The sequence below is a fragment of the Aedes albopictus genome, chromosome 2 (assembly GCF_035046485.1).
Source record: "Aedes albopictus strain Foshan chromosome 2, AalbF5, whole genome shotgun sequence".
Lineage (NCBI taxonomy): Eukaryota > Metazoa > Arthropoda > Insecta > Diptera > Culicidae > Aedes > Aedes albopictus.
Window position 1 is genome coordinate 5,213,514 of NC_085137.1, and position 26,013 is coordinate 5,239,526.

At 43.3% G+C, this 26,013-nt stretch overlaps 1 protein-coding gene across 1 annotated transcript in view; it reads right to left on the bottom strand.

Moving 5' to 3' along the window:
- LOC109411691 (eukaryotic translation initiation factor 4E-binding protein Mextli) overlaps positions 1–26,013 on the bottom strand; it is a gene marked incomplete at its 3' end in the record, with an annotated part of 44,346 nt that overhangs the window by 11,373 nt on the left and 6,960 nt on the right. Inside the window, 5 exon segments of the mRNA XM_062849043.1 lie at positions 4,954–5,440; positions 5,903–5,963; positions 12,864–12,935; positions 13,054–13,246; positions 13,558–13,856. Coding sequence (XP_062705027.1) covers positions 4,954–5,440; positions 5,903–5,963; positions 12,864–12,935; positions 13,054–13,246; positions 13,558–13,856 — 1,112 coding nt within the window.

A 26,013-nucleotide genomic window follows, 5' to 3' on the forward strand; every position in this document is an offset into this window, starting at 1 on the left:
GAAAATATGCGAAGAAAGCCTTAGTTAATCACCAAGAGAAATTCTAGGCTAACTGCATGAATCGATGTTATACTTTTTCTGAAGAACATGTCCAGGTTTGGTGAAAAACAATCGTTTTGAAAGTCTTGAAAACAATCAAATCATCAGGAAGATTTGCAGTAACATATAGATTTGAAAATGTTAAGAAAATTTGGTTAAAATATAGTATTTTTAAAACAATGACAAGATCTATTCTGCAATAGGTTAAGCAGAACAATACACTGACTGTCCTACCCCTGACATTTTACGTGTCCTAACTGCTCCTCGTGTATCAAGGAATCCAAATATTTATTAAATTTTTCAGATTAAAAATTATCATCGTTCTATAAATGCAAACTTATAGAAGTCAAAAAACATATACCGTATGTTTTAACAATAATAACTGTAACTCTCTTGAGCACATCTAGAATAAAATTCAATGATCACAAAATAGTCCAGAAAATCTTCATAAAATAGTAGAAATAAATCTTTTGATTAACCTCCCATCAGTCCCGCAGTTGACCACCACCGCCAGCATCACGCTAATGTTGAGTAAAAAAGCGAGAATTTTTCGAAGTGTTGTACAAAATACAAAAGCGCAATTACTCAAGGGTAAAGTTTCGATTCCCGTATCTAGTATCTAGTATTGATAGATCCTGGTTTAAAAAAAATCACAATAATTCTTATATAGGGTATCGCGCTACTTGGGCGGTGGCTTCTATATTCGTCTGTTTTCCACTATAACTCAGTCTATTTTGAACCAATTGACTTGAAATGTTGTACACGGTTAGATACTATACCTACCTTACCACATTCCAAAAGTTGTGTTAATTGGTTCAAATTTGACTGAGTTATAGTGGAAAACAGACGAATATAGAAGCCACCGCCCAAGTGGCGCGATTCCCTACCTAGATGCAATAATAATGATTTCATTGCCAAGGGAAGTTCATGTTCTAAGCAAATTCCCGGTATTTTCCCGGTTGTTTACGATTCCCGGCTTTCCCGGTATTCCCGGTTGAGTGGCCACCCTGTTTATTCTTTCGGGATTTCTGAGAGTTGTTCCCGGGATTTTTCTAGAGAGTTTCCCAATATACTTCCAGAGTTCGCTAGATTCGCTCCGGAGAACCTTCCAAAACTAATCCATAGTTTCTTCAGGGATTTCTTTCAGTGATTTTTCAGGATAGCTTTCTAACAGTTTATCCCAGAATTTTTAGGAGATTTTTTATAGAAGTTCAGGTTTCTTCCAGAGGGTTGTCCACTATTTCTCTTAGATTTCTTCGCTCGTAGTTCCTCCCGGGATTTCTCTTAGAGATTTTCAGAGTTCCTTAATATTCCTTCCCAGGACTACTACTAGAACTATTTTCCAAGATGCCCCAGTTCTTCACAGGATTTCATCCGAAGTTCCTTACGAGAATTCTCGAATGATTTTTCACCTGCGGAAAATATCGGAAGGAATATATTTTCCGTGAATTTCTTACCAAAGAATTACATAAGTTTATAAGGAATCTCAGGTGACATTTCGAGAGAAACTCATAGAACAATCCCTGCACGAACTCCGGGAGTAACTATTAAAGAAATCCTAAAACTAGGTTCAAGAATCTCGGGACAATCAGGGTGTCTACTCATAACTAAAAATAAAATTCCCTGAGTTTTCCAGGTTTTTCCAGATTAAATTTTGAAATTTATAATTCAAAAATAACCCAAATTTCTAAAAATTATAAAGGGTGACTTAGGGTATCATCGGCAGGATTGTTCTCTTCGTCATGAGGAATTTATGTTGGCCAAATTGCCTGAAACTTGATCATATTCAGCTCGGTTGGGATTTGATGCCAACTCTGAGTTCAACAGGTTTCTAAAAACCTCCCGTGACGAAGAGAACAAAACTGCCGAAAATACGTATGTTCCCCTACTCTCACGAGATATCTGTTTGAGTACGTCCCGATAATCCTTGCAAAGGTTTTCCGATGCACCTCGCTGGATTCCTCCTGAAGATCCATCCAAAACAATTCAAAATTTCTTCAAGCATGTCATTGGTTGAGCCTCATAGCCATGCGGTTAGAGCCCGGATGGATGAGGGTTCGATTCCCGCTCCGAGCGATGACATTTTTGACGAAAATAGCTTCTTATCCGTAGCCACTCCGTGTTAAGTTTCGTTTAATCGGTACAGCCGCCGGCTGAAGCCAGTGTTCTTTTTAGTGGTTTTTCGGGATAGCTATCCAATAGTTTATGTCGGGACTTTTACCGATAGTTTTACTATATTTCCCTTGATTTCCTCGCGGAACTTCGTCCGTAGCTGCTTTCAGGATTCCATGACCTCATTTCAGAGTTCCTCCTCGGATGCCCTTAATATTTCTTCTCGGGATTACTATTATCTAGAACTTTTTTCGAGGTGTCTCATTTTTCTCAGGTTTTTCCTGAAGTTCGAGATTCCTTCAATTAATAACACATTGCGGAGTTTCTCGCAAGAATTTATTTGAATTCTTTCGATTATTTCTCCAGGAATTTCCTATAAGGTATTTCGTAAGTTATCTCAGGAGACATTCTGAGGGAAACCCGTAGAATAATCCCTGCAATAACTTTGGGAGAAATCCCTAAAGGAGTATCCATAATCTCGGGACAATTTCTGGTAAAGATTCCGGGAATAATTTTGGGAATAATGCAGAGAATATATGTAAAAAAAAATCTCAGGTGGATCACTGCAAGAAATCCGGTACAACTACAAGGAACAGCCTGGCTCCATAGAATGCAAAAGTAGAATGCAATGAGAAATATCAACAATAATTCCTGTGGAAATCCCATGAGGCACTCTGGAAAAAAAATCTTGGGAGAAAGCCCAGGGTAAACTAAGAAAACTCTGAGGGACATCTCATGACCAACATCAGAAGGAATCTTCTGAAAGAAGTTCCAGGAGATACTCCGAGAGAAATCTCAGGTAAAACTTAAAAATAAACCTCGCGAAAACTTTAAAGAAATTCCTGTAGGATACCAGGAAGAACATTTTGAAGAAAGCCCAAAGCAATTGTTCGAAGATATCACAGGAAAAAATGAAAGAAATCTCTTGAGGAACTCTTGCAGTAAATTCGTGAAAACTCCTTCAGAAACCCTTGGAGGAACTTTAGTAGAAACCCCAGGAATAACTCCTTTAGCAACTCTGAAAGAAATTCTGGGAAGATCTTCTGGGGAAGTCCCAAGAGGAATACCGGAAGGATTCGCGTAAAATTTCCATTAGGAATGCTGAAACAAATTCCACCACTTATCCCGACAGAAATTCTTATAGAGTATTCGGGATAAATTCTGATAGAAATCCTACGAAGATTTCTTTGAGCAAAGCAATGAAGGAACTCCGGGAAGAAATAGCATCCCCGTGAAAAACTCCAGGATAAATCGGTTGGAATTCAGGAATCCTGGAAGGAATCCGGAAGTATATCTTTCCAGAAAAAAATCAAAAAGAAATACCAATAAAAATAGCGTCAAAAATGCGGGAGGAATTTTATAGGAAATCCTAGGAGACATTCCAGGAGGTATTTCTAAAAAAGTTCCAGATAGAAACCCTGACGGAATTTCTGGAAAAAGCCTTGTAGCGAAATTTCAATATGGATTATTATAACCAGGTTTTTATCATACGACCCAATGTTTTTTTTTTCATCGGAGTAAAATTTCCCTGAGTACTCAAGATATTCCCTGAGTAGTCCAGATTTTTCCCTGTTAAATAAAATTCCCTGAGGATTCCCGGTTTTCCAGGTAGTAGACACGCTGGGTAGGGATACCGGAAAGAGCTCTGGGAATAATGCCGAGGGAATTCGTAAAAATCTCAGGAGGATCACTGCAATTAATCCGGTACACAACTACACGAAAAACCTTGGAAAAATCTCTGTAAGAAAAAAAATGGCTCCAACTCTATGAAAAATATCGGCCAATAGCTTTCAGATGTCTTGGAAAAATTCTGGTGGGTATCCGGAAGAATCTCCGGGAAAGGTACCAAGAAAATGGCGTGAAAAAAAGGAAGGAGCATTGTCATTGCTGGGACGCATTCCAACAGGTATTTCTAATTCCGGAAACAAATCCTGCCGGAATTTCCAGATAAATCCTAACACACTAATACATACATTTCAAAAACTTTTTTATTCATATCTACAATATAAAAAAAAACAATGTGGATTTTACTTCTGTGTAGATCTACAAGTAGTAAAGTCCGCAACTTTTTATTCTTAGAATCATGTTTTATTTTTATCGGTGCAAAATTTCCCTGAGCTTTCAAGATATTCCTGGAGTATTCCAATTTTCTCCCTGCTTAATAAAATTCCCTTAGGATTCTCAGCTTCCAGGTTTTTCCAGGTAGTAAACAACCTGAACGTTATCAGTTATCCAAAGGACTTTTACTTCATTATATTGTAGTGTCAGGTGCTAGGGTATCGCGTTACTTGGGCGGTGGCTTCTATATTTGTCTGTTTTCCACTATAACTCAGTCAATTTTGAACCAATTGACTTGAAATGTTGTACACGGATAGATACTATACGATACCTATCTCACTGCATTCCAAAAATTGTGTCAATTGGTTCAAATTTGACTGAGTTATAGTGGAAAACAGACGAAAATAGAAGCCACAGCCCAAGTGGCGCGATTCCCTAAATAAAATATGACAAATATGACATTATTCATATATAAGCATGTACACTAAACCCAGACTTACATCCTTATTGTTTGAACAAAGATGTTACAGATAATAAAAAAAACATCAATGTCAGTTATGAAATTAACGAATGGAAACACGGATTTTTGTAACAAAAGTGCGTCATCCTCTGTAGAGCCACCATCGTTTGGCTTGCATTACAGCTTCCAAATGTGCCTCTACACAGTCACCATCAGATTTTTAAAGGAAAGCAGGTCTCTGAAACCAGCTCTGAAACACCTGGCCATGGTAGCGGAAAACTTACCCTCACTAAGTCGAAGCAATCTCCGGTGATTTTGATGCTGTGCTTTCCCACGTTGACGGTGTATTTGAACTCCCCGAGCGAGGCATCGTTCGTCGAGAAACTGTGCAGCAACATTCCCGCCTGTTGGCCATTGTTTTGCGAGCCATTGCGGGTCAGCTTCGGGTGACTGTACTGCGGCTGGGCTTGCTGGTGCTGCTGTTGCTGCTGTTGGTACAGCGCGGCACTGCTCAGATTTAAGCTCAGTCCCGCTGCCGACGATTGTTGCTGATTTGGCACATATGCGGTGACACCTCCTCCATTGCCCATCATTGAGGCACGTTGGGCGGCGGTGGACAACACGGCTGCATCCGAAAGGGACCGCCGGGGGTGGATGATCTCATCGGAAGCGGACGAGGCCAGCGAACTGCACGAGCCGTCCTGAGAAGTTTCCAAGCGCACCGGAGAGGCATTCCGGCGGATAGTGTCTTCGATAAGTTGCTTCGCGTAGCTAGAGGGGAATGGAATTGTTTAGATAAAATTGATAGATAAGAAACGTATTAAAAGCATTAAAATAAAAGATAAGTACCAATGTTGAATTGAACAGAAATCATTGAAATGATTAGAAAATAAGCAATTGAAGCCAAACAAAAACTCTAAAACTAAAGGCAAATAAGAAACTATTATAAACCTAATTTAGGGAATCGAACTAAGACTAAGACAACAAAATAGCTGTGAAATATACGTAGCTCTAATATCTTGATCAGCCTACACATTTCTTGGACTACTATATTCTTATTTCTTTTACAGTGAATTTGTTTTTAGTTTACAAATCACTATGCGTTTTGAAAATTTTCTGTTTCTTAATTTCTGTTTTTATATTGCTATTTTTTATCGACTTCTTCCATATTAAACAATGGTTCTATCCTTTCTTCAAGTACTTATCAATAACTCTATCAGCTTAAGAACCTACTTGATTTTTTCCTCGTTGGGACCGGTGATTTGAACCAAACGTTCCTTGGCACCCGGGTTCACTGCAAATCGTCGAAACAAACAAGAGCATTACCAATCGACTACGTTTGACAAACACCGTTTTGCTTTGCAGCCAACGTTAGCACAAGGCACACAAAAATATGAACAAAGCCAATCCTTTTTAAAATGATTTCAATGAAGTGAGCGGTGATGGTTTGACACGACTGGTCTTATCGAGCGTGTGATGAAGCGTGCACATGTGAAGTGAGGCCATCTGTAGTCTGCTAGTAGCTTTATTTTTACAAAAACACATGTAGCTAATTCAATCAATGGGACACACCACGTAGTTTGGAACGTGTAATTCTGAAAGCTAAGTCTGGTAATGATTAAAAATCTCATGTAAATATAGAAGTGGGTTTCAATGCGGGACGATTGAATTATTATTTTGAACGGCCTCAGATCATATTGGTAACGAAACCCGTAAAAAGGAAAAAAGACCATGAGGAAAATAGATTGTTCAGTCGTAAGAAAGTATGGAGCAGAATGATATGCGGAGGTTTTACGAAACTGTCAATGGCGTGAGGAGAAAAATTGCGCCCTCTCCCATCATGTGCAATGACCGTGATGAAAACTTCCTGACAGACAAAACAATGATGGCTGCCAAGGGGAGAGAGCACTTCGAGGAATCGTAGAGCGGTGGAAATAGAAGAGCGACATACAGAATGCGAATCGACGACGACGGACAGGCTGTGGGACCTCCAACGCTAGACGAGGTCAAGGCAGCCATTGTAGGGCTGAAGAACAACAAGGATGCTGAGAAGGACGAAATTTCCGGCCGAGCTACTCAAGCACTGTAGTGAGCAGCTATATCAACTCTTACACCATGCTATATTTAATATATGGAAAGAGCAAGAACTGTCTGCTAGTTGGTAAGATGGCCCTCTATACAAAAACTGCAGTGCGCTAGCACTTCTTAATTCAGATAAGAGAATCTGGTCCGTAATTCTGTGCAACAGGCTGAGATGAATATGATGCAATAGTTTTTAAATATTGATTGTAATCTCCTTAGGTAAACTCAACTGACACCTGCTTGTTTCAATAGTGGAACTATTGATAAACAATGAAAATACTATTGATTTACAACTATTTTTTTTGTTGATTTTAAAAAATTTGGCTAATTAGCATTATTTTTGTTGAAACGCTCTAAAATAGTCGTTCAAAGTCGTGGGAAGGAAAGAGGGAAACTGCTAGGATTGGGCAACATCACAAAGACCAAGTACATGATTGCCCTCCACAGTATTTTGCCCTTACTGCGCTGATTGGAGCAACGGTGCAGTGGATTTTGTGTTTCTCCGAGACAATCAGCTGCCCTTCTTTTGTCTCACTCGAGATTATTAAGGACGGGGTTATGAAGATGTTGTTTATTAGTTCAAATTTTCATTTATATGGTTTCCCATTATGCGATTTACACAGTGTATTCTGTGTATCCTCGCCATTGGCGTTTTTCAAACGATACCGATCTGGTTTTATTGCTACTATTCTTTGTTGTGCTGTGATTGCGAAGAGTTTAATCTTGCTTAGTTTGGGTAGTGGCTACGGTTAGGATTGCTCGGATCAATCTTCAGCATACAAGAACAGCAATGATCAATCTTTGCAGACTTATGCAAAATGGTACAGCCCAAGTGGCCTTGGTCCAAGAACTTTACTTTCGTAAGGGGAATTTCTATCTAGGAAACCTTGTGAGCTCAGTGTTTGCTACTTTCAGTAAAAATGGAAAGGCAAACTCGCGTGTCATGCCTCGAGCCTGTGTGCTTGTCAACAACACAATCGTTGCTACATTCATCTCTGAAATAACCACCAGAGATGTATGTGCTATCACAATTGATGTATCTGTTGGAAACTTCAATAGAAAGTACGTCTATTGTTCAGTTTATTTACCGCATGATGAATCATCCCCTACGGATGCTTTCAAACAAGCCATCGCATACTGCACTTCAAAGGCAGTGATGTTAATACTCACCTTATCATCTGGGGCAGCTCAGATATTAACTTGAGAGGCTCCAGTTTGTTGGATTACTTTATTGGATGAACAGATCTTGCACTACTCAACATAGGCAACCGCCCAACCTTCATGGTATCTGCTAGAGAGGAAGTGTTACGTGTTAGACATAACGCTTTGCTCTAGCAGAATTAGTCACGAGCTGACCAATTGGCATTTGCCATATGAAGAATCTTTATCAGACCATCGCTACATCTTTTTGGAACATTTGAATGTTACTTTTGAACATTTGAGTGTTGCTTCGCGTTTCAGGAATCCCCGGTCAACAAACAAAATTCGGTTGCGGACAAGATCATGGATACTCATCATCCATTGACACTCGAAGTGATTTAGATGATGCCGTTGATACTACAACGACCTTCATCATGGAAATTATTGAAGAAGCATGCTTTCTACGGTCTGTGAAGATCACAAGAGATTCACCCCATTGGTAGAACTCTGATCTGGAAAAACTCAGGAAATAATGTAGAAAGAGTTGGAACAGACGACGTTCGGGTGGTTCGGAGGCTTTTAGGGCGGCTCGCAAGGTCTATAGGAAAGCTCTCCGGTCTGCTGAACGATCCGGCTGAAAAAAACCTTTGTACGAATGATTCCAGTTTGAGTGAAGTTAGTCGGTTAAACAAAACACTTGCCAAATCTAAGGATTTCCGAGTTCACGAACTACGTTTGCCAAATGACGAATTCACTTCCCCTGATAAGGAAGTTCTGGAATGTTTATTCAGTAAACACTTCCCCGGATGTGTGGATATTACATCTTCGGATGAACCTGATGTCTTTTCTTGTAGTTATGATTCTCTGGCTTCGGCGCGGAGTATTGTAACTATAGAATCGAATGTGAGGGCACTTAAGAGCTTTGCTCTTTCCAAATCTCCTGGGGCAGATGGGATTTGTCCTATTTTGCTTCAGAAATGATTTCATTATTTCAAACATGTTTTGAAATCTTGGCGGGATACTACTGTGAAATTTATTCCGAAAGTAGGTCGTGCGTGTTATAAAGAAGCAAAGAGTGTTAGACCTATCAGTTTGACCTCTTTTCTTCTGAAATGCTTAGAACGCATTGTGGATCATCACATCCGTGATGTTCATCTGGCCAACGTGCATCTTCATGTGAACCAACATGCTTACCAATCTGGTAAGTCCACTGTGACTCTCTTACACAAGGTTGTTTACGATATCGAGGAAGCATTCGCTCAAAAGCAATCTTGTTTGGGTATTTTCTTTTTTTTTTTTTATTCCTGTTCGGGTTTGTCACTGCGACCAGTTTTTAGATCTATTGTGACATTACCCGTATCCTTAGTGTAGTGCATGTCGCATTACTCAATTGCCATTGAGGGGCAATAAAGTATCGATTTTGATACAGTTTTTGTTTTGTTTTCTTAGAAAACAAAACAAGAGTACTGATATTGGCCATGCATCGGAAACCTAGCATCACCCTTGTTTAACTGCTAAATTCTCCCCAGGTTTAGGACCCGGGTTTTAACATTAGCAGCAATATCATTCCAATAATGGAACATGTGTTCAGCAATAAGGATTCTAGTATGTTCCTTGCGTACTAGCACTTTCCAGTCTTCGAAGAGTTAGTACATACATGGATCCCTAACCCAATTTTATTTCCTTTGCATTGAGTTTAGCCTCAGATGGTGAGGTTTTTAACTATATGCAAAGTAAAGTTGGTAAACTTAGTTTTATTCAAAGACTGGAAGTCATCACAACACCAGTAGCAAGGACTAAATACTATAATGCCTATAATTATCAGAACGCATATTCCAAAATTGAAAAATAGGACGACACTAGATTTCGGTTTGGTAGATCTAACACCGCAACGCAACCCAAAAAGGCGATCCACCCACGCTACGGGCTCCGTTAAAGATCGAGCATGTTTTAAACCCCCTCAACCATTCATCCCTCAGCACGGGTCGCCTGACACCTTGGATTGGGGTTACCTGTTTGGTGGACTTTTACCCCCGGAACAGGTGGTCCGTAGTGCTATTCTAAGCCGGCAGCTACACGGACATTGGGTATTTTCTTAGATATCGAGGGTGCCTTTGACAATGTGCCTTTCGATGCCATATTGGAAGCCGCACGGAGTCATGGTATATCTCCAATGATATCCGATTGGATTCAGCAAATGCTCAAAAACCGATATCTCTTCTCGACATTGCGTCTAGCAGCAACTAGGAAATTGAGTGTAGCAGATACGCTATTGAGGCAACTCAATAATAGCGGATTTCTTACTTATGGTTTTACCGACGACTACCTAACATTGTTAGTTGGTATATGCATCCATCCTTTTCGACTTGATGCAAAGCAAAGCGCCTACCCGTGAGGCTTTTCTGGAAACATCACATTGAGTTCAGATTCAAGAAAGCTATGGCCTTCGGGAAATGCCGGCAAACCTTTGGTATAACTTGAGGTATTAAACCTAAGTATATCAAATAGATTTACACAACTGTTGTTCGGCACAAATGTCCTAAATGGAGGACAACGTGCCTCTGAAGCCGGCCTTATGGTACCTGATAACATCACAAAGGCCAAGTACATGATTGCTGATTATCAACGTCCGTGGCAATGATGACGAAGTGGTGCTAGGTGGTGAAAAGTTTGACGTTGTGGACGAATTTGTTTATCTTAGTACTCTAGTGACGTGCGGTAATGATGTTACCCGGTAGGTGAAAAGACGAATTGCGGCTGCGAATCACGTCTTTTTAGGTCTGAAGTCCTGTAGGCTTCAAACGAAGACATTTCGCATTGTACAAGACTTCTTCCGGTCGCTTCATACAGCCGTTGAGATAATCTGATCGGAAAACCTTAGGAGTCTTCGGACAAGTGATGCGAACAATACTCGGCAGTAAACTGGAGGACGGAATCTAGCGGCGTCGCATGAACTATGAATTGTACCAAGTATGTATTACAGAGATGGATATAGTGAACCGAATTAAACATGGCCGACTGCGGAGGGCAGAATACGTAGTTCGTATGCCGGAGAAACGACAAGTATTTAACCATATTAAATAGAGAACCAAGAAGGGGTTATCGATTTCGTGATAGGCCGCGTACTCGTAGGCTTTTTGCAGTTCAGGAGCACCTAAGGACTCTAAACGTTTAGGGCGACTGGAAGCGATTGTCCCTGGACCTTGCCCAACTAACATTTATTGTGAATGTAAACGTCAACAAAGCGTCCTCAATACGGCTTGATGCTGAGTTACTGTGTTGTACATATAGATGGAAGCTTCTATGCAAGCCCTATACCAATGAATCTGGCGAACTTAATCAGCATGTATATGCTGTGCGAGAAGCTTCTATGCCACCAAGTCATAGCTCTTTTCTCGGCTCCTATGTAACCACTAACTGAATAACATCTTGAGAAGGCGCTTTTTCAGCCTTTTCGCAGTTGTTAAATAATAGTCATACGGCATCCCCAAATTAAACGTTTAAATATAATTAGGTTATGGATATCGTGACGCAATACTTGTGGAACTGGAATTATCACTTTTAAAATTGAATAATTAAAGTACTTGTCGCTATTTGGAATCGAACTCCCGATCTCCGTATCCACTGGTCCCGATGATGTCCTCGCTGCCACACTGCTATATATAAATAACATAGAAAATAGCCCGTTTTGTTTTACTTCAGACAAGGCTTCATAATTGTGCCACAAGAAACCTTACCCAACTTCATCTTGCTGCAAAAGCTTGTGAAACGTCAGATGCAATAATGTTTACATTGAACAAGCTGTGTGATTGCGCCAACAGATTCTTCTTCACAGCTTCTAGCTGAAAGAGTGTTCTTTAAACGGCTACGAAGCGCTGCTGTTTTGTGTTTTGGCAACATTACAAAACGTACTGTATAAAAGCAGCTGTTGTAGTGGCTGGGACTCTTACTCGATTTGCACATCTTCCGGAGAATCTTCCGGCATTGAATTAAAGTGCAATAAAAGCAACCCAAATAATTTCACAGCACAGAGATGGATAGCTGTAAAGAATTTGTGTAGTAGCTATATATCCCGCTTAAAGTTTGTTTTGACAATAATGTTTATATCCGAGAGCCGTGTTGGTAAACCAACAGTTTATTTATTACAGATTCTAGCCGTAATGAAATCGCATAACGGCCTTTAAAGCGCTGCTGGTTTGGGGATTTGTCAGTATCACGAATTGTACTGTATAGTAGCAGCTGTTTTGTTAGTGGCGACTCCTATTCGATGTGTTCAAGTTTTCACATCTTCCGGGAAATCTCCCGGAGTTGGAATGGAGTGGAGTAAAGGCAGCCCCAGTGACAAGCAATGGATTTCTGAAAACCGAGTTTGGTAGCTGTATGGTGCTTGATTTGCAGTCGTGTATTAGCTTATGCTTTATATTTGACTAGCTTTCCTTTTATTCAGCGTTGACTGCTTTTACTCGATGGTTACACAACAGAAAGCAAATGACTGAAGCTTATAGCGCTGAAAATGTTAGTTGGGTGGTCTTGACCAGTGGAGGCAAATGCTTCATTCGGTGTAAACTTATCACTATAAGTTGTAGCCCATCAAGTATCAAGTAAGTTAGAAAATTCTCAATTTTAGCGTGACGTATTTAATGGGTGCTCCCATTTCGTAAAATTTTCCGATTTTTACAGGTTAAAAAATATTTGGAAGACAAATGGTCATAAATCTGCTTCCGTTACAGTAAATTTAGGGAAATGGATTTCTGGTGAAATGTTATAGAACCGCGGCTTGTGTGATGAAAAATACCTACTTCAAATTCCTGCCATTTGAAGACGAACACGTGATGATTGGTGCGATTGAAATTCATGTTTAGTGCGTTTCTCAATGTGAATAAATTACAAGGGTGCAAAAGGGTGCTGTTAGTGATTCACACGAAAATGTTACTAATCTCTTACACCCACGAATTGGGTGGATTATCTTTACCTCTTTGGAACGATATCACTGTCTCGCTCAGTTCCTCAATCATGTGAACTCTACGTCCCTTAATTCCCATAACTTACCCAACACAGGCGTAACGAAGATAGGAAAATAAAAGTCTCATTAATTTGCAACTTAATTCTACGAACCTAAAAAGGAACAATTTTCTCGAAACACAGAAAATGAACTTCATTACCTTTTCCTGAGTCGGCATTGCGGATGACGATTTCGTCCTTGGAGTACGTCTTGCCGGGGATTTTGGTCGGCTTTGGGAACTTGCCCGAGGTCCGGATCAGCTCACCGGGGTTCAACGAGGGAATAACCTGCTGCCCGAGGGACAGTCCAGGCGGGGAGGTGCTCAACAGTGATGGATCACCAATGGCATCCGGCTGGAACAATAGATGATTTGTCAATTACTCATTCTAGTGGAGAATAACAAGGTTTGCTAATTTAAGCGGACATTTGATTTCAAAGCAGCTTGTATTTCCTCAAAAAAAAAACACGAAAAGACATAAACTACAAAAAATAACTAAACTGAACGAGCTCACCGAACGCTCCTTAGTACCCGTCAATAATGATGTCAGCTGTGAGAAACTGTTTCTCAGTTTCGCAGTTGATGCATATCTCATATGTCCGAACAAATTAGCAAACCGAAAAGCCTTGTGATGACAGCAAATCTTCCTAGAAATCCATTCCTTACCTCGACATTGGTTGCCTTGTGCTTGTAGTATGTGTTGGTGCCGTCCGACACCTGCCACGATTTGGCGCGCAGTTCGATCAGTTCCAGCAAGTTTAGCCGCGTCATGATGTTCAGTCGTTCGTCTTGTGATGCGTTTCGGAAGATGACAAAGGCACGGTCCAGCGTATCCTTGGAGATGTTCTCCAGCTGAGGTCCGTGCAGTCGCAGGTTGGCGAGCAGCGCGTTCATGCCGTCGGCATTGTTGCAACCGTTGGCCAAACTGGCAGCGACGTTCTCTGTCAGGGTGATCAGTTCTTCGACTGGGAGAAATAAGTATTAGAATGATGCCTAAGGCAAAGTAATGGTGCTTCAATTACAGTATTTTACAAAATATCTATGGTAAATTAGGGTAATTTCAATAATTAAGATTTTTGGAAGAAATTTTAAAGTATTTTCTCATACAATTTCTTGGTAAATTAGTAGTATTTTTTTAACAATATGTACTTCTACAAAACATGTTGGATATAAAAAAAAACGACGCGGCTTATCTGCATTTGACTTCCACTTAACGTGATACTCGAATCACTACCTTTACACACGCAAAAAAATCCGTTCCGATATACGTGAACTCCCATTCACGGCAACGAGAACAAACGGGAACTATGCATAGCAACGATAACAACAATAAGAAATGTACACCGTGAAGTAGATGTCACGGTATCGAGAACGCCCATGACAGCTGGAACTAGTTCCAGTTTACGGTGTATATTTGCTTGTTCTCATATTCGCGATTGTTTGTTCACGTTTATCAGAACGGTTTTCTGAGCGTGCATGTTAGACCTTGCAGGATTCCCCCATTAACAATGCATTTGGGTTTCCATAATACTGAACCAACATGCGGGAATCGAAAACATAACGTAATCGGGTGGTTTTCTGACTTTCTGTTGTTTTGTGTCATAAAAGTAACGTATGCAAAAAAGAGACTCGTTAGTTGATGGTTATACCTGGATCTCCAGCGACGTACAGCCAAATTTGATACTGGACGTCAGGGTTGTGCAGTTTCAGGATGGTTAATGTCGAACGACACTCGCTTTGACCATCACTTCATACGACAAACGCAGTCCATCAAAACATAATCGATTCACGCAAAAGCCACTCAAGCCAACCCTCATTCAATGCAGAGTCAACCACATCCAGCAGCAGCGATCGTCTCTTGTTTTCGAACCACACGATGAAACACCGAAGCGAGTTTTTGTTCTACGCCATGCATTCTATTCCTAGGGCGTGCTATGTTTGTGTTTGCTACGCCATGCAATACTACTTAACAAATTGACCTTCATCCTGGCCCTTTCAGATGAGAGTCACCCAGCAGTGAGTGACATAGCTCTGCGTCGAAACGACGGTTAACAAGCGTTCGGCTGCTCAGGAGATGTGCAGAGAAAGAGCGTGGCGGCGGCAGCCACCGTATCAATGCGTTCGTCTCGAATGTGTACGTTAGCAACATAGAGACGGTCGGCTGTAGCGTTGATGGAGGGAGAAGGGCAATGTTGATGTTGCGGCTTTTATGTGTTATGATGGTGATAGTGCACAAGACTGCTGGACGTTTCTGAACTTCATTTGTAGTTTGCACGTCAACTAGGCGAACTTCACTATCTTTCCATGGTTCATCACCGATTGCAATGCCGCGAATACAACGTGCCCACACATCACTTGTTCATCGATTTCAAATCGGCGTATGATACAATCAATCGAGAACAGCTATGGCAGATTATGCACGAATACGGATTCCCGGATAAAATGATACGATTGATCAAGGCGACGATGGATCGAGTGATGTGCATAGTTCGAGTATCAGGTACACTCTCGAGTCCCTTTGAATCTCGCAGAGGGTTACGGCAAGGTGATGGTCTTTCGTCTTCGTGCTTGCTGTTCAACATTGCGTTAGAAGGTGTAATTAGGAGAGCGAGGATAAACACGAGTGGAACGACTTTCACAAAGTCCGTTCAGCTGCTTGGTTTCGCTGATGATATTGATATTCTTCTTCTTCTTCTTCTTCTTTAGTGTTCTTTGAGCACTTCCACAGTTATTAATTGAAGGGCTTTCTTTGCCTGCCATTGCATGAATGTATATATTGTGAGGCAAGTACAATGATACACTTTGCCCAGGGAGTCGAGAAAATGTTCCCAACCGGTACGGGAATCGAGCCCGCCGTCTTCGGATTGGCGATATACTGATATTATTGCTCGTAAATTTGAGACGATGGTGGAAACGTACATCCGACTTAAGAATGATGCCAGGCGAATCGGATTAGTCATTAATGTGTCGAAGACAAATTACATGATGGCAAAGGGCTCCAGGGAGGAATCACTGCGCCCGCCACCCCGAATTCATATCGACGGTGATGAAATCGAGGCGGTTGAAGAATTCGTGAACTTGGGCTCACTGGCACTGGTGACCGCCGACAACGACACCAGCAGAGAAATTCAGAGGCGCATTGTGGCAGGAAATCGTTCTTACTTTGGACTCCGCAGAACTCTACGATCGAATAAAGTTCGCCGTAACACGAAGTTAACCATCTACAAACAGACATGGGCAAAACACCAAACCGTGCCGCACCGGTGGCTTGTTCGCCCGTAAACACACCACCGTGTGTGTTCATATCACTACCTTCGTTCAGCTTCTACTGATGAACACGCAGTGCGACTGGCGAAACACTCGTGTCGGTGTTATAACTCTGTTTTAACTCGGGAAGTAGGGTTTCTCGGTACACCAATAATAAGACTGCTTTGGTTCGTAGTCAGAACATAACTGATTTATTACTTCCTAATCATTTACAAGCGCAGACCCCTGAAGTAAATCTCTCTCATCTCTCTTGATCAACTCTGAGCACCCAACCTGCGGGTTGCGCTATTTTACCGAATGCTACAACTTCTTTCCCCTTGAGAAAATACTTTAATCAATTTTCAGCTCTTCCTACTATGTTTCTTAACATCGAGATTTACGCCATTCAAATTTTGAAAGTTCACAAATTCATTTAATTAGTTTTAAACTCAAAAAATAAAGGATCTCAAAAGTAATTCAATAATACATATAGTCATCTTTTCTTCGCTTCTTTGTACTACGTTTGCTTCGTCTTTTCACTGGTAGGTCGCTCAAACCAACATGTGTTTCCATTTCTAAAGCAGGCGCGCTTCCGGTGACTTCATCTCGGTCGGACCTCGGATCAGACATCACGGCATCTTGATTGGCCCAAAAATCTCTTGCAGAGACATTCTCCTCCCCAAAAAGGAAAGAATCGGCCGCAAAACCGTAAAAATCCGAGTCCGAATCCTCAGACTCACCGTCGTCATCCCTCTTACGCTTGTTGTTGTTCGAATTTGCATTTTTGCTGCTGCAGGGTTGGACTGCTGTGCTGGGACTCTCTCCACTGAAAACAAAACGTCTAGCTGATTGCCGGCGAGAGTCCGTCGGGATCTTGAGCTGGCGTTTATGCGCCGAAATGATCCGTCCACCCAAAGAAATCTGATCGCTGCTTCGTTCACCTGACCTGAACGCCAAAGGTATCAGTGAAAGCACACAGCCGCTACCGCAGCAGTAGCAGAACCGATGAAAAAAAAGGCAACTCCCAACAACAGCAACAGCAAATCTCCAGCAGCAACAATTGTCTCCAACCAGCAGCAACAGCGATCCTCCACGAAACAGTCAGATGCAAAAAACTCCAAACCGCCGGCAGTACGTCACCACAATGACAAAAGATCTGTGAAGAATTCACACCCAAAGGCAGCAACACAAAAATGCACTTGTGCAATCCGGCCGGTATGGCAGCTCGTTTAATTCACAACTGCAGCTGCATCAAAGAGTGCACTTTTTTCACTTTGGTTGTTTCCACCTGTTCCGATGCGAGTTGTCAGGCTTGACGTCTCCACACTGTCATTCGGTAAAGGGGTGTGGATGGATTTTACCGCCACTCTACCACAGTAGACACCGACAGGGATAAATCAAAATCCGCGCTGTTGACAAAATGAAAATGGTGTTATTTATAATCGACTTCAGCAACTTTCAATGGTGGACAACAAAAAGTCCTTTATCTCAATTGTTTTATGAGATAATCGTACAAAATAAAAGTACGCTTCTATTTTTCCCAATAAAAGGCTGTTAGCGCAAATTGTATCAGCAGAAAGCGCCTAACACGGGAGCAAAAATGGTGTTGCGACAAGAAAAACCGAGAAAAAAAACCACCGAAGCACAATCGTTATGATGTACTGAAATGCACGCTATGTTCACAAACGGCAACCTTGCACTAATCGCCCAAAATCAACTTACACCGCAAAAAATCACGCCAAAAGCTCACTAAATTCACCGGTGGACGTGACAAAAACGGAATAAGTTGACGAATATTTCTCCTCGCCGACACTGTTTTAACCGTAAAAAAGAAGTAAATGAAGACATTTCTATGTTCAAGTAAATGCGACCGGTTGTGTTCATAGTTGTCATAGAACATAACTGATTTATTACTTCCTAATCATTTACAAGCGCAGACCCCTGAAGTAAATCTCTCTCATCTCTCTTGATCAACTCTGAGCACCCAACCTGCGGGTTGCGCTATTTTACCGAATGCTACAAACTCGAGCCTCAGTTTCGGCTCCGTGTTTCAGTTTTGGTTGGGCACGGAGGCCGAGTGTTTCCGATTGTATGAAACACCAAAACAGTGAGCTCGGCCACAGTGCGGTAGCTTGGCTGCATCAGAGCCACTGAGTCAGAAGGGTCGAGAAAGACACGAAAGGAGCCGCCAAGTACTTCACTCTCGTCGTCGACCATCAGCATTTGCAACTGGTGCTGGAGAATGAACGGCACCGAGCGCTTGAACTCGCACGAGTGTTTTGCATAATCGGAAACACTCGGGCTCCGTGTTACCCGAAGCGCCAAACACCGTGCCCAGTGCCTGAGCACCGCCACCGACACCGGTGTTGAGCCAGACACGGTGCGTGTTCGTTCTGAAACACGAAGAGCTAGGTAGTGGCTTGGCACCCACGGTGGTGTGTTTGAGCATCGACTCCTCGTGCAGTGCAGTGTTTGGACATGTTTTGTAGACTACAAAACGCTGATTAGACTGGTCGTCCTCTATGGGCACGAAACATGGTCCCTACGTGCAGAGGACCAACGCACCCTTGGAGTTTTCGAACGGAAGGTGCTGCGTGCCATCTACGATGGAAGACGGAACTTGGAGAAGGCGAATGAACCACGAGCTGCATCAGCTGCTGAGAGAACCAACCATCGTCCATACCGCGAAAATCGGGAGGCTACGGTGAGCGGGTTACGTCATCAGGATGTCGGATAGCAACCCGACTAAAATGGTTCTCGAGAGTCATCCGACCGGTACAAGAAGGCGTGGTGTGAAGCGAGCTAGGTGGATCGACCAAGTGGAGAACTATCTGCGGACCCTACGCAGAGTGTGAAACTGGAGACAAACAGCCATGGACCGAGTGGAATGGAGACGGCTACTATGTACAGCAAAGGCCTCCCCGGTCTTAGCCTGATCGGAAGGAAGCGGGCGACAGCAAAGACCATCTCTCTGAATGAAAAGAGCTGGTCCAACGCTGGGTATGCAATGTGGGGAGGAACGATGAAGCTTTTTATGGATATTGTGGATAGGTTGACGGCGTTTTTAAAACTGATTATCGTGGCGGCCAACGGCTCGTTGACAGGTCATCGCGAACACCTTTGAAATTCGTATTCCGAATAAACCTCTTGAGGAGCTACACGCCGTGCACCAATCCTGCGGGTAGCTTTTTTGCAGCATTTCGTGGATAACGTAGCCTCAACCCCCAAATGTACTGCAATGGTCGTCAGGTAAATAAACAAGACTACCGAACGCTTGGAACTCACCCCACCCGTTCAACGAGAACCATCAAAGGCCCATCCAGTACTACAAAAATGAAGGCTCTCATCTGGGTGTGAGTCTGCTTCCGGCCCCAGTAGCGGTAATACCGAGCCCCAACTGCAACATTTTGTAGCCTTCAGAATTACTGTTGAAGGGTTCTGTTGCCACATTTCATTGACCACAATTTCTTCGTTGGCAAGATTGTGATACCAGTTCACTAGAATGTCCGGAACTTGGTGTTTTTTAGGAACGATGGTCAAAACATTCAGGCCATACCTACTGAATGACGATATTCGCCCATTTTTCCGAATGAGGCCTTCTTCATCGCGATAGCCGAAGTTGTGGCTATTCTCCTCCACAGATCTTACTGGCCTTAGAAAGCAAACTGATTCATGCGCATTCGGCTTATCACAGTACAGAGTATAGAATCTACAGTTGTGAAAAATACGTACAAAGACAAACTGTGGTCAATCAACCATGCCCAACTAACATTTTCAGCGCTATAAGTTTCAGTCATTTGCTTTCTGTTGTGTAACTATCGAATAAAAGCAGTCAACGCTGAATAAAAGGGTTAAATATTAATCATAAGCTAATACACGACTGCAAAACAAGCACCATACAGCTACCAAACTCGGTTTTCAGAAATCCATCACTTGTCACTGGGGTTGTTTTTACTCCACTATATTCCAACTCCGGGAGATTTCCCGGAAGATGTGAAAACTCGAACAAATCGAATAGGAGTTCCCACTAACACAACAGCTGCTACTATACAGTACATTATACTGACAAATCCCCAAACCAGCAGTGCTTTGAAGTCCGTTATGCGATTTAATTACAGCTAGAAGCTGTAATCCCAGAAAAATGATGGACGTCATATTTGATAAGACTTTTGGTTATTGCTGAATATGTCACTGGGTCACGAACCATTATCAAAGATAATTCAATTATCTTCCTTCTAATATCAATAGAGATTTCTTTGAATTTGTGTAGTCTTCCAATGTTCATTGAATTGAAAATTCCCAATGACTAACTTTAGAACTAGGGGTTAGGGGAACTGTGAACACCGTGAAAACGAGAGCAATTGTGAGGAATTCGGGATGACTATCTGGTCAAATTCAAAGCAATAAGGTCATTTTTATCCAGTGCAGGCAACACGTTATGGTTTGAAATTGGTGCCAGATCACACTTTGATGTAAACGGCAGATAATCTGAAGAATCACGATGAACACGATGAACAAATGTGTGTGTGTGTCTTATACGGCGAAGAGTGTTTTGCTAAGTGGTGCCACATAAACGTCGGTTTTTATGTTGTAAACTTCACGTTAATTTTGTTCTGCCCAGCTCTGTTCATGCTACAACCACAGACAAACAGACGTAACACTTCGAACATTTTTCGATTCAAATCATAGTCACGGAAACATATTCGCCCAATGCTAAAAGGACTAAGTTTGGCCGACCACCAACTAGGTGGCGGTAGTGAGCAAACGTCAAACTCGAACAAATACTATGCGAGCGCCAAGGTTGGGCAGTTGGCCAACTATCAAATTTTGAAAAAGACCGTTAAATCCGTGTACGATGAGAATTATCAGAGTGTTACGTCTGTTTGTCTGTGCTACAACGTTGTCTGATTACTGTGCTTATGCTGTTCCTGCTAGTATCTCGGTGCATATTAAGAAACTGAAGATCATAGCTCATCGTTATCCGATATCACTCCACTTGCTACAAATATCTACGAACGTACACAACAAGAAGGTATGCAATAGCTGCAGTTTGGCAATAGTGTCTGGTGAAGCTGTGATTGCCTGTGAAGGTTACTGTAAAGGGTCGTTCCACGCTAAGTGTGTGAAATTATCAACTGATGAAAAAATTAGTTGCATAAAAAATCCCTTCATTTTTTGGATATGCATCAGCTGCAGTAAAGTGTTGCGTGAAACTCGGTATTCTGATTACATGCAGAATAAGTACAAATCGATCTCATCCGAAACAAATCGTACGCCCGAAGAATCCGATGGTGCACAACAATTCGCTGCTAATGAATCAATCGATGCCATTGCCGAAATAAAAACAGAGATTGCTTCTATTCAAAATACGCTGGCTGATCTCACTGCTTTTCGTCAAAGTGTATTGAACACGACTACCAACAACGAGCAACCACTTGCGCATTCATCTCCTGCACCGTCAACATTATCTAATTCAATGCATGGATGCTGTGTCGGGAACGGTACGAGAGCAATTCCATGGCTAATCAATAACGCAAATTACCGCCCGATCACGTGTAAAGAATGATGTAACCGAGGATGAAATTCGCGCTATGGTTAGCGAGTGTCTTGAAACTACGGAATCGATTACTGTGCAGAAGCTGGTTTCTACCTGGGTCGACGCAACACAACTTCCATACATCTCGTTCAAGGTTGGGATTGATGTCAAGCTTCGCAATCGTGCTATGCTCTCCTCAACGTGGCCAAGCGGAGTTTGGTTTAGAGAGTTTAGAGAAAGGAATTTCACTTGGCAACCTCGAACACGTTAATGCTATATGTTTTTTTTTTTTTTTTTTTTTTTTCCTTCTACACCATAGGGGGATAATCTGCTCAACAGACACCCTAACAGAAGGTTAGGGTAGTGTAGGTCTGACAGGCTGTCTTCTACAACAAAAGTAAAATCCAGGACTACTCTCTCCTCGTACCCACTAAACCATTCCTATGGTCGCCAAACCCTACGTCTCTCCGGAGCCACCAAGAAGGTATTGCTTCAGAGAGGGGCTAGTGCACATCGCACCCACAAGGTTAGCTGCGTAGCCTGCAGCAACGAACATCGATGACTCGCTTTGGAGAGTCCATCACGGTAGCATGCTGGCGCTTAGCCAGTTTCCCGAGTGGTCCTCGCCACTCCCTTTGTCCTCGGAAGGCGGGCAGGGTCAACCCCGCCCGCGCCCTACTGCTGAGCGGACATCAAGAACTGATGCCCACGTGCAACCCGATCTGACCTGCCCGCAAGGAAGGGTATCACTACCCTTCAGGCCCTATCAGATGCACCCGTAGGTTGCAGACAGCAGGATCTCACCTACCCCGACCCTTGCCGGGGACCCCTTTCCAACCGCGGGCTCGGATCCAACCCAGTAGACCGACGCCACGACAGCACCGCTACCGGGACTTCCTCTCCGCGGCCACTTAATCGTTGTAAGGGTCGATCTCGACCGCAGGGCACCGGTATGACCTACGAAGCCGACTCCGAACCCCTGGACCACCTCTTGTACTGCATCTGGACTAGCCATTCTCCGAGTCCACGCGCCACCTCCTCTGTAGCTCCCAGACGATGTGGGTAATAGCCGTTGAAACGGCGTTCCAGCCAAACTCATCCCTACACATCCTCTGGACCAAGTTGTCCGGAGTTGTGTCTTCCCCGCATGTGGCAAGCATGCGGTCACGCATTGTGCGAAAACGCGGGCACACGAACAAAACGTGTTCCGCCGTTTCCTCTAAACCATTGCACACTGGGCATTCGGGAGAATCCGCATGCCCGAAACGGTGTAGATACTGTCGGAAGCAACCATGACCTGTAAGGACCTGTGTCAGGTGGAATGTGACTTCCCCATGGCGCCTATTAATCCAACTATCTACCCTCGGTATCAACCTATAGGTCCACCTTCCTTTGGTGGAGCTGTCCCACGCGCGCTGCCATTTGACCATAGAGGCCATCCTGACAGTCCTGCGTATGCCTCTTGTGCCGCGCATTTCGAAGCACTCCATGTCCTCACTGATAAGAATGCTGATAGGCACCATACCAGTAATGACGCAGAGAGCGTCGTGTGACACGGTACGGTACGCGCTCGCAACCCTCAGGCACATAAGCCTGTAAGTACTTTCCAGCTTCCGTCGGTAGCATTTAGTACTTAGCGCGGTGCCCCACGCCGGGCCGCCATACCTAAGTATGGATGTAGCAACACTAGCCAGAAGCTTGCGCTTACTGGCGTACACCGCAGAGCTATTGGACATCATCCGGGACAGTGCCGCAATAGCTGTGGAGGCTCTTTTACAGGCATAATCGACGTGGCTACCGAAAGTAAGCTTATCGTCGATTATCACGCCCAAGTGTTTGACGGAGCGCTTTGACAGGATAGTACAGTCTCCTACACTGATCTCCGTCTGCTGCTCCGACTTCAGGTTGTTAACAACCGTCACCTCTGTCTTGTGGTGAGCCAGCTCCAGTTTCCTGGACCGCATCCACGCCTCCACAACCTTGATCGAGTGGTTGGTAGTCAACTTTACCTCCTCGATCGTTTCACCGTAGACTTCGAGCGTAATGTCGTCGGCAAATCCGACAATCACCACTCCCACTGGATACTCTAACCTCAACACCTCGTCGTACATGACATTCCATAACACCGGACCCAGGATGGAACCTTGCGGGACTCCTGAGGTTATGTGAAAGCACTTCCGACCCACCTCCGTGTCGTAGACTAGTACACGATTCTGAAAGTAACTTCCGAGAATCTTGTACAGGTACTCCGGTATCCCCAGACGCAAGAGCGCATCGGCAATAGCAGACCAGCTGGCGCTATTAAACGCATTCCTTACATCCAGAGTCACTACCGCGCAAAAGCGAATTCCCTTCCTCTTAGGCTCGAGTGCTTTCTCGGCGGTTTTTGTAACCGACAAGATAGCGTCTACGGTGGACCTCCCCTTCCGGAAGCCGTACTGGTTACTCGAAAGACCATTTTCGCCCTCGGTGAACCGCAACATTCTATTGAGGATGATCTTTTCGAGCACCTTCCCCGCCGTGTCAATCAAGCATATTGGTCTATATGCCGACGGGTCTCCGGGTGGTTTCCCCGCCTTTGGCAATAGTACCAGGCTCTGCCTCTTCCAAGCTTCTGGGAAAACTCCCTCGTCCAGGCATTTCTGCATAGCAGACCTGAACATCTCGGGAGCCTCTGCAATAGCTACTTTTAAGGCCAGGTTCGGAACTCCGTCCGGACCTGGGGCCTTACCTACGCTAAGGGACTTAGCTATCCCCGCAAGTTCCACATCGGTGACCCTCTCCTCATCGCCAGCCCCAGTCCCCGGCTGTCCTACGAAAGGAGGCCAAGGACTAGGATCATGACGCGGAAAAAGTCCTCCAATGATCCCCTCCAACATCTCTGGAGATTGCTCTGTAGGAGCCATCACACCTCTCGTCTTGGCCATAACGATCCTGTAGGCGTCACCCCACGGGTTCGTATTGGCACTCTGACAGAGACCCTCAAAGCAGGCCTTTTTGCTTGCTCTTATCTCGGTCTTAAGCGCGGCTTTTGCAGCGGCGAACACCACCCGCCGTTCGTTTCGCTCTTCCTCTGATCGTGCTCGCTGCATCCGCCGCCTAGCCCTTAGGCAGGCGCGGCGCAGGTCCGCAATCGCGTTGGTCCACCAGTAAGCCGGTGGCCTCCCATTTCTAGGGTGGACTCGCCTAGGCATGGTCGCATCACACGCACGTGAGAGCACCGCTACCAGCTCGTCGCCGTCTAAACCGATTAAGTTTCGCTCACGGCGGAGCGCCTCCCTAAATACCCCTTCGTCGAAGTATGATGTCTTCCACCTGCGAGGGCTTGGCCTTGACCTAGCCGCCTCTTCTTCTATCCGCTGTCTGCTGTTATTGTAGTCGATACTGTAGCGAACCGCCAGGTGGTCGCTGTGAGTGTAGCCATCATCTACTCTCCAGTTCGAACTACTTGTTAGGCCAGGACTGCAAAAGGTCACGTCAATAACACTAGTTTACAAAATAAAACGAAAGTCGTGAACTTCTGTTAACGACCAAAATTTTTGAAGCACAATTTAGTACTGATTTCGAAAGCGTGCTTCAAAAATTTTAAAGTAGAGCACTTTTTGAGTTTTAGCTCAATATCGAGTTTTACAACTTTTAAAAATATGGAATTTACTAAAATTCAAATATCTTGCGTTTTGTTCAACCAATTTCAAATCTTTTTCCATAAATTAAAAGTTGAATACAATACTATTCGATCATCTGAATGCAGGTTTTGCGTCAGATTGATGAAATTCAAGATATTAGCGAGTTTTAGGGACGATCTCCTTAAATTTTAGCCAAATTTCCAAAAATATATGAAGAAATGTATTTTTTTCAATAAGAAAAAAACAATCTAAAAATTCTTTCTCGACGTTTATTTAACATTTCATATGTAGGCAAGTTACAGTAAAAAATTCAGCCCAATCATAGCATTGATTACGGAGAATGAGATGTTTGAAGTGAGCGACGTTGCTTAAAAATAGAACAAAAATCGATTTCAAATCATCAACCTTGTATGGAAAGTCGAAAAAATTTCCGCTCTACTGTAATTTTTTTCCTTCGCGTTTTCGAACTCAGGGCATGATTCTACACCAAAAATGATCATCAGCTTACCGAGTTCAAAAATGCTGTAAACTAGTGTAATTGACTCCGCTCCATTCCGACTAAAGGTACTCTTGGTACCGACATTAGCCAAGTCGACATCTAAGATGGCCAGTGTTTCTAGCAGGATCTGACCCCGCTGGTTCGTGAAACGGCTTCCCCATTCCACGGCCCAGGCATTAAAGTCGCCCGCTATTACCACCGGCCTTCGCCCTGTT